The sequence below is a fragment of the Cebus imitator genome, unplaced genomic scaffold, assembly GCF_001604975.1.
Source record: "Cebus imitator isolate Cc_AM_T3 unplaced genomic scaffold, Cebus_imitator-1.0 Scaffold316, whole genome shotgun sequence".
NCBI lineage: Eukaryota > Metazoa > Chordata > Mammalia > Primates > Cebidae > Cebus > Cebus imitator.
Window position 1 is genome coordinate 807,331 of NW_016107631.1, and position 9,544 is coordinate 816,874.

Consider the following 9,544-nt stretch of genomic DNA (forward strand, 5'->3'; position numbering starts at 1 on the left):
TTAATACGAAGGCTTATGGAAACAGCTCTCACCAAAAACTCCCTCAATTACCCTTCTCCCTATTAATGGGCATTTTCTTTTAGAAGACCAAACAGAACAACAAAGTCAAGACATGTTAAAAAGGTTTAAAGAAGAGGAATTATAAAAATTAAAAGGGTTTAATCGACATATACAAAAAGAAGTTCGTCTTCAAAGGTTTGGTTTGCTTAGTTTCTTTATTCTTTGTTCTCTACTTTCAAGGCCAAACTTCCTTCTTCTTTGTGCCTCCCTTCCCCTGGTTCCAGTAAGCAACTTTCACTATGGCCCAAATCTGCAACCCACATCTGTTGCCGTTCTGTAAACTATCACTCCTGCGGTAAGGACTCTTCCTGTCTAAAACTACCCTTCCTACCATTGTAGCCCACGCCCCTGCACTCTTCAAATTAGCCAATCGGGTTTAGTTTAGATTGCGCAGTCCAACTCCAGCCAATGGAGACAGGACACAGTAACAGGGACAAACTGCAGTTAAGAATAAAAACCCCTGTTCTTCCTTTTCTTCTTGTGCTCTTGCGACCACCCCAGGTGTGAGCAGCAGCACCCTTCTGCAGAGGTAAATTTGCTTTGCTGAGAGATCTTTTGTTCCAGTGCTCATTTCCTTTGTGACTCCGAACTCTCATTTCCAACAGAAGAGACAGTCTTCTCCGTGTTGGTCAGGCTGGTCTCGAACTCCTGACCTCAGGTGATCCGCCTGCCTCGGCCTCCCAAAGTGCCGGGATTACAGGTGTGAGCCACTGCGCCGGCCCAGCGTTGCTTTTCAATTTGCAATTACAAAATCGTGGGACGCCACTTCACGCTTCTCACCACCAATCCAACCACCCAGCTCCCAGCCTCGTCAGGAGGAAGAAGGTCCCATCATGCCACTAGGAAGCTCACACGGGCCAGAAGCCGAGACTCCCGAGAGCGGTGAGACTGGTGCGCCCTGAGCGGGCGTCGGGGCTTTCCGGGCGTCGGGGCTTTCCGGGAGTCGGGCGGTGCGGCGGCCCCGCCCTCGTGCGCAGGCGCACAGCGGAGGCGGAGGGAGCAGATGCCGGCTGAGCAGTTTCCAGCCGGCTCCGCTGAGCCGCGGGACTGGCCGGCTGCGGGGAGCGCTACACCCACCCTGAGACTTCGGCGTCCGCCTCCCGCGGTGCCCTCAGTAAGCCCGCGGTCCTCCCGGAGCAGCCTTGCGAGACTGGGGAGGACGAACGAAAATAGACATTTTCCGGAAGGCGAAATATATATCCTCCCTCTGTGTCGGGGCTTGAAGCGGGCGGCGGTGGGCGCGGGGCAACGTCCCCGGGGAAACTGAGGCCCCAGCAGGTCCGGGCCGGGGCGGAGAGGAACGCGGAAGAGCGCGGGGCCCCCTGGGCTCTTTGTACCAAGCTCGACCGAGCCGCCCCTTCCCACCGACCGCTGTCAACCCGACCTCCCTAAATAGTGACTGGGCGCTGTCCCAGCGAGATCTCCCCAGGACCTTGTGTCCCCGCGGCTTCCTCGGGCTGGCTTTGGACGACGCTTTCGTTTTCCTGCTGCCTAGGATCCGCCGACATGAATCCCGTCTTGGTGGTCCACGGCGGAGCTGGCCCAGTCTCCGAGGATGTGAAGGAGAGATTGCGCCAGGGCATCGTCAGAGCAGCCACCGTGGGCTACTGCATCCTCCGGGAGGGCGGGAGCGCCGTGGACGCTGTGGAGGGAGCTGTGGTCACGCTGGAAGACAATCCCGAGTTCAACGCAGGTAAATGTGCCTTTCGGCTAGTAAATAATGTCAGTCCGGTCAAGCTCCTCCCTCAGAATAAATAAAACCTATGTAAAGTGTTGGGGAATCCAATGAACTTTGGGGTGACACCACATATGNAAGAAACAGTATTTTATTTTTCACCTTTGATGAAAAGAGTCAAATGCTAGAATACTTGGAGAGATTTATTCTGAGCCAAATATGAGTGACCAATTGCCTGTGATACAGCTCTTGGGAAATCCTGAGAACTTGTGCCCAAGGTGGTTGGGCTACAGCTTGTTTTATACGTTTTAGGGAGACAAAAGACGTCTATCAGTACATGTAAGATGTACATTGGTTCCATCTGGAAACGTGGGACTACTGGGCGGGAGGGTGGCTTCCAGGTCATAGGTAGATTCAAAGATTTTCTGATGACAATTGGTTTAAAGTTTTGTCTAAAGACCTAGAACCCATAGAAGGGAATGTCTGGATTATACAAGGACTCATGGCTGCAGAGGGAATTGATAGAAGGTTGTTGAGCACGGTGACTCACACCTGTAATCCCAGGACTTTGGGAGGTCAAGGCGGGCAGATCACCTGAGGTCAGCATTTTGAGACCAGCCTGGCCAATAGGCAAAACCCCATCTCTACTAAAAATAAAATAAAAATTAACCAGGTACTGAGGTGGGAGCCTGTAATCCCAGCTACTTGGGAGGCTGAGGCAGGAAAGTCACTCAAACCTGCGAGGCAGAGGTTGCAGTGAGCTGAGATCATGCCACTGTACTCCAGCCTGGACATCAGAGCTAGACTCCATCTCAAAAAAAAAAAAAAAAAAAAAAAAAAAAAAAAAAAAAAAAAAAAAAAAAAAAAAAAAAAAAAAAAAAAAAAAAAAGGGAATGTCTGCCTTAGGATAAGGGGTTGGGGAGACCAAGACTCCCCTTATGCAGAGGAAGCCTCCTGGTTATTGAGAGAATAAATTTCAAATGTTTCTTATCAGAGTTGATTCTCTCCTGAATCAGGAAAAAGGCCTAGAAAAGGAAGGGGATTCTTTTCAGAATGTAGATTTTCCCTACAAGAGGTAGCTTTGCAGGACTATTACAAGATACGGCAAAGAAACATAATTTGGGGTAAAATAGTTCACTTTCAGGCCTTACTATGTGTCATGTGATGTCATACTAGAGTCCTGCTGGAATTTGGTATCTTATTGCTACAATCAAAGTCTGCATTGTCAGTCTTAAGATCTGTTTTAATGTTAATGCTGGTCAGCTGGGCCTGAATTCCAAAAGGGAGGAGGGAATAATGAGGTATGTCTTACCACCCCCACAAGGTTCCAAAGTTTTCAGGTTAACTTTGGGATGGAGAGTGTATTCTTTTTTGTGTTTTGCTTCTTTCACTCAGTCCACCCCCTCCCTTTTTTTTTTTTTTTTTTTTAAGAGACAAGGTTTTACCTTGTTGGCCAGGTTGGTCTTGAACAGCTGACTTCAGGTGATCCACCCTTCTCAGCCTCCCAAAGTGCTGGGATTACAGGCGTGAGCCACCTTGCCCGGCTGTTCCACCCTTTGTTAGAATACTAATCATTATAGCTAACGTGATTATCTACCATGTGTCAGGCAGTAGTCTAAGAAATTTACTTGATAATATTTAATCTGAACATTAAATGAGTTGATCATTTAACTCACTTGAGTTGGTTGACTTGAGTTAAACTAACTCGAAGTTAACTCATAATGAACATTAAATGATTAACTCACTTATGAGTTACCAAGCCATAATTTACCAGATAGGGACTGACTTTGCCAGCAGAGGGAGCAGCCAGCTCTTTCTGTGGGTGACTTGTTAAACCATTGCCTCTTAGCACTCAGAACCCCCTGGGCTGACAAACCCTCACTTATTTACACAGGACCTTCATTCTGGTTTCCAGCCATCTCTTATTCTAACAATTTGTCATTTGCATGAATTGGGAAGTACAGATTAGGGAATTGGAGCAGCTAGTTCTCATTTGTTTTGCTCTGTATCCAGAGGCCTTCCTTCTCAATGTCTCCCCTCTCATCTTTCAGATGTCTGCTATTCAGCACATTGAGGAAGAAAAGAGTAGAGCTGAAAAGAAGGAAAGCAAAGATTCTGGGGGGAAAGGTGGGACTTTTAACAGCGTACTGTGAACCTTTCAGTACGGGCAAACAATATTCCCAGCAGCCTCTGCCATAATCCTCTAGAATAATAACTGTTTGGGAACTTCATACAAAAAGCTGATCCTAGTAGGTGTTGAGTTCAGTGGCAATAATTAGCATTCATGACACAACTTGCCTGAACATTTGTAAAAACATTATGTTTACGTTCTATTCCTGTTTCAATATGGATTTTGCTTTATGTTTAAAGCTTGTTTCATAATAGTTTATTAAAAAGTGGTTGATTTTTAGATACCAACACTGTAAAGATTGAACTTGTAAATTTGGATGCTAGAAATATTCTTTAAAAACTTCCTTAGATTGGCAACCAAATAATGACCGTTTGTTTTCACTACAGCTCAGCAATATTTACACAGCACTTTAGATATTTATTCTCTCTACAATTCAGTGTTATAAGCTGTTAGAGAATCTTTGAGAGAACAGGATCTTTTTTCATTTATCTACTCTCTTTCTGGACTTACAGTGTAGAATCAATAAGGTAAAGATCTGTGGTGGGGTTTAGGAATTGTAATTTGTTTCTTTGTTTTGAAGATTCCCAGGTGATTCTGAGATACGAGTAGGTATATTTACTTATGCGGGTATGTGAGATATTGTGATACAGACATGCAGTGCAAAATAGGGTAATGGGGTATCCATCCCTGCAAGCATTTATCCTTTGTGTTATAAACAATTATATTCTTTTAGTTATTTAAAAATGTATAAATTATTGACGATAGTCACTGTTGTGCTATCAAATACTAAATCTTACTCATTCTATTTTTGTGCTCATTACCTATCCCCGCTTCTGCCCCACCTTTGCTATCCTTCCCAGCCTCTGCTAACCATCTTTCTACTCTATCTTTATAAGTTCAGTTGTTTTGATTTTTAGCTCCCACAGATAAGTGAGAACATGCGAAGTTTGTCTTTTTGTGCCTGACTTACTTCACTTACCATAATGATCTCCAGTTCCATCCAGGTTGTTGTAAATGGCTGAATCTCATTCTTTTTTATGGCTGAGTAGTACTCCATTGTGTATATGTATCATTTCTTCATTCATCTGTTGATGAACACCTAGGTAGCTTCCAAATCTTGGCTATTGTGAACAATGCTGCAGCAAGCAAGGAGTGCAAATAACTCTTCCATATACTGATTTCCTTCCTCTTGGGCGTATACCCAGCAGTGGGATTGCTGTATCATATGGTAGCTCTATTTTTAGTTTTTCAAGGAACTCAAGATTTTGAGACAGAGGTTGCAGTGAGCTGAGATTGCACCACTGCCCTCCAGCTTGGGCAACAAAGCGAGACTCCATCTCAAAAAAAAAACAAAAACAAAATAAAATGAAAAGGGGTCAGCACTTTCCTCCTGTGCACTGAGTTGCTTCTGGGCGAGGCTACAGGCGAGGGGGTTCGCAGGTCCAGGTGGAGCCGTGCATGTCAGACATGTATAAAATCCTGAAAAGATATCTCAAAAGGTCAATCTGCAACAGTGGTGGAATGGCAGCCCTTCCTTCAGGTATGTGTCCCTACACCTCTTTAGAATCAGGTTTCCTGTCCTCCCCCAGCTTGATGAACTTTCTTTCTTTCCTTTTTTTTTTTTTTTTTATATGGAGTCTTGCTCTGTTGCTCAGGCTGGAGTGCAATGACGTGATCTAGGCTTACTGCAACCTCCATCTCCCAGGTTCAAGCGATTCTCCTGCCTCATCCTTCTGAATAGCTGGTATTGCAGGCACGCGCCACCATGCCCTGCTAATTTTTGTATTTTTAGTAGAGATGGGGTTTCACCACATTGGCCAGGCTGGTCTCCAACTCCTGACCTTATGTTCTACCCACCTTGGCCTCCCAAAGTGCTGGAATTATGGGCATGAGCCACCTCGCCCAGCCTAGATGAACTTTCATTCACTTCACAAAAGTAATTGTGTTTTGGGCAAGGCCTGTTATCCTTTGAAGTATAGCCTAAATGTTTCTCAAAGTTAGCTCCACACAGTAGCCCAAGAATAATTAAGGGAAAGGCAAGATAGGATGGTATGTTAACTCAGATCTCTTTCACTGTCATAATTTTCTCCCTGAAATAATTTTTGCAAAGGCAGTTTCAGTATTTCCAGGGGTCCTATATCCAGTTCCCCACGGATACTGAGGGACAGCTGTATGCGTTTCTCAGTAGAAATCACAGTATGACATCCTTCCTAACAACTGGCAATCACTTATCTGTTTCTTGTCACTATCATTTTATTGTTTGGGGAATGTTCTATAAATTTAGTTGTTACCAGGCAGGGATACCGATCCAGACCCCAAGAGAGGTTTTCTTGGATCTTGTGCAAGGAAGAATTCAGGGCAAATCTGTAAAGTGAAAGCAGGTTGATTAGGAAAGTAAAGGACTGAAGCATGGCTCCTCCCTAGGCAGAGCAGCACTGAGAGCTGCTGGTTGCCCATCTTAATGGTTATTTGTTGATGATATGCTAAACACAGGTGAATTATTCATGCCTCCCCTTTTTAGACCATATAGGGCAACTTCCTGACGTTGCCATGGCATCTGTAAACTGTCATGGCGCTGGCGGGAGTGTAGCAGTGAGGATGACCAGAGGTCACTCTCGTGGCCGTCTTGGTTTTGGTGGGGTTTGGCTGGTTTCCTTACTGCAACCTGTTTTATCTGCAAGGTCTTTATGACCTGTGTCTTGTGTTGACCTCCTGTCTCATCCCGTGACTTAAAAAGCCTTAGCCATCTGGGAATGCAGCCCAGAAGGTTTCAGCCTTATTTTACTCAGCTCCTATTAAAGATGGAGTTGCTCTGGTTCAAATGCCTCTGACAGAATCATACAGTATGTGACCTTTTGGAAATGGCCTTTCTCATTCAGCATTTTTGCCCTTGAGATCCATCTAGTTGTTGCCCATATCATTTATTCCTTTGTTGCTGAATAGCATTTTTTAGTATAGGTTTATCACTGTTTATTTACACATTCACCTGGTAGAGGATATTTTGGTTGTTTCTGGTTTGGGACTATTACAAATAAAGCTGCTATGAACATTTGTGAACAGGTTTTTATATGAACATAAATGTCCATACCTCTGGGATAAATGCCCAGGGTTGTGATTTCTGGGTCATGTGGTAGACAGCATACAGCTGGGTCAAATTTTTTACCCATGCTGGGCACAGTGGCTCACGCCTGTAATGCCAGAACTTTGGGAGGCCCAGGCAGACAGATCACTTGAGGCCAAGAGTTGGAGACAGCCTCACCAACATGGTGAAACCCTCCCTCTACTAAAAATACAAAAATTAGCCGAGCATGGTGGCACACGCCAGTAGTTTCAGTGACTCAGGATGCTGAGGCAGGAGAATTTGCTTGAACCTGGGAGGCAGAGGTTGCAGTGAGCCAAGATCGCACCACTGCACTCCAGCCTGGGCAACAGAGCAAGACTCTGTCTCAAAAAATAAAAATAAAATTATCCACTCTGCCTATACATGTCTTTTAATTAGTGTATTTAGAAGATTTGCATTTCATATAATCACTGATACACTGAGGTGTAAACCTGCTATAGTGTGTCTAGTGTTCTGTTTGCTGGTTTTGCTTTCTTTTTCTTGCCTCCCTATGGGTTATTTGAGCATTTTTTAGAATTTCATTTTGTTTTACCTGTAGTATTTTTTTTTTTTTTGAGTGTATCTCTTTGTGTAGATTTTTTAGGTGGTTGCTCTAGATATTATGCTGTAGATGGATAAACACATGTAACTTACTACATTCTAAAAAGTTACCATTTTACCAGGTTAGCAGCCTGTAGAAGACTTACCTTTCTTTATAGTCCCTTTACCCTCCCCTGCTGATCATATAGTTGTCTGAGATATTTCTGCTATGTACAGTGAGAACCACTTCAGACAGTGTTACTATTTTTTGCTTTAAATGGCAGACATAATTTGGAAAATTCAAGAGGAGAAGGAAAGCCTATCATATTTACTCTTTTTATTTTTTCACTTTTTCCTTTATTCTTTCTTCTTTCCTGATGTTCCAAGATTCCTTTTTGGCTAAGCATGATGGCTCACGTGTTTAATCCCAGCACTCTGGGAGCCCGAGACAGGTAGATCACCTGAGGTCAGGAGTTTGAGACCAGACTGGCCAACATGGTGAAATGTTGTCTTCACTAAAAATACAAAAATTAGCTGTGCATGGTGACAGGCACCTGTAATCCCAGCTACTCAGGAGTCTGAGGTGGGAGAATTGCTTGAACCCAGGAGGCGGAGGTTGCAGTGAGCCAAGATCGTGCCGTTGCACTCCAGCATAAGCAATGACAGTAAAACTGCATCTCAAAAAAAAAACCTCCATCCTTTTTTTTGGTGAGGGCTGACAGGGTCTTAATTTTACTCTGACACCCAGACTGGAGTGCAGTGGCACAATCAGAGCTCACTGCAGCCTTGACCTTCTAGGCTCAAGTGACCCTTCCATGTCACCCTCCCAAGTAAAGCTGGAACTGCAGGTGAGCACCACTACATCCAGCTAATTTTTTATTGTTTTGTAGAGACAGGGTATCCCTTTGTTGCCCATGGTGGTCTCAAACTCCTGGGCTCAGTTTTCTTACCTTGGCCTCCAAAGTGCTGGGATTAGAGGCATGAGCCACCTAACCCAGCCAAGAACTTCTTGTAGCCATTTTTTTAGGTTAGGCCTGCTGGCAACAAATTCTTTCCATTTTCCCTTATCTGTGTTATGGACTAAATATTTGTGTCCCCCTCAAAACTCATGTGTTGAAGCCCTAACCCCCAGGGTGGCTATGTTTGGAGATGGGGCCTCCAAGGAAGTAATTAAAAGTAAGGAAGGCTATAAGGGTGGAGTCCCGAACTAATATTGATTACTGTCCATATAAGAGGAGACACCAGAGAGCTTGCCCACTCACATGAGCACAAGAAGAGGTCATGGAGCAAGCAGTGAGCACACCGTGAGATAGTAACCACCTACAAGCTAAGAGAGGAAGCCTCAAGGCTGGGCATGGTGGCTCACACCTGTAATTCCAGCACTCTGGGAGGCCGAGGTAGGTGGATCACTTGAGGTCAGGAGTTCAAGACCAGCCTGACCAACATGGTGAAACCTGGTCTCTACTAAGAGTATAAAAATTAGCCAGACATGATGGCAGTGGGCACCTGCAATCCCAGCTACTCAGGAGACTGAGGCACAAGAATCGCTTTAACCCCAGAAGCAGATGTTGCAGTGAGCCAAGGTCATGTGCTTTGAAACCATTATTAAGTGAAATAAGGGTTTCTTGAACACAAGCACTGCAGTGCTACTACGGTTGATCTGCTTGATAATCGAGATGGCTGCCAAGTGACTAACAGGCAGGGAACCTATACAGTGTGGGTGTGCTGGACAAAGGGAGGAATCACGTCCCTCTGGGGGACAGAGTGGGATGATTCGAGAATTTGTTTATTTCTGGGATTTTCCATTTAATAATTTGGGGCCATGGTGGACTGAGGGTAACTGAAACCTCAGAACAAGGCTGTAGATAAAGGGACTACTGTATTCAGGGAAACCTAATATTTCAGTAAAATGTAACCAAGGAGAGAAAATGAAGCTGGAAAAGCAGGTCAGAGGTCAGGTTGGGAAGGGCTTTGTACTTTTTATTTTGTAGGTCATGGAGTGCCAAGTCAGACTTCTCTCTTTTTTTTTTTTTTTTTT

The 9,544-nt window shown here is 44.6% G+C and overlaps 1 protein-coding gene across 1 annotated transcript in view; it reads left to right on the forward strand.

The window, feature by feature from the left end:
* Positions 1-1,021: 1,021 nt before the first annotated feature.
* Positions 1,022-9,544, forward strand: part of LOC108286269 (isoaspartyl peptidase/L-asparaginase-like) — a 17,027-nt gene continuing 8,504 nt past the window's right edge. Inside the window, exons 1-3 of the mRNA XM_037729715.1 lie at positions 1,022-1,174; positions 1,556-1,773; positions 3,787-3,884. Coding sequence (XP_037585643.1) covers positions 1,567-1,773; positions 3,787-3,884 — 305 coding nt within the window. The 5' untranslated portion in view covers positions 1,022-1,174; positions 1,556-1,566. The remainder of the gene's footprint in view (positions 1,175-1,555; positions 1,774-3,786; positions 3,885-9,544) is intronic.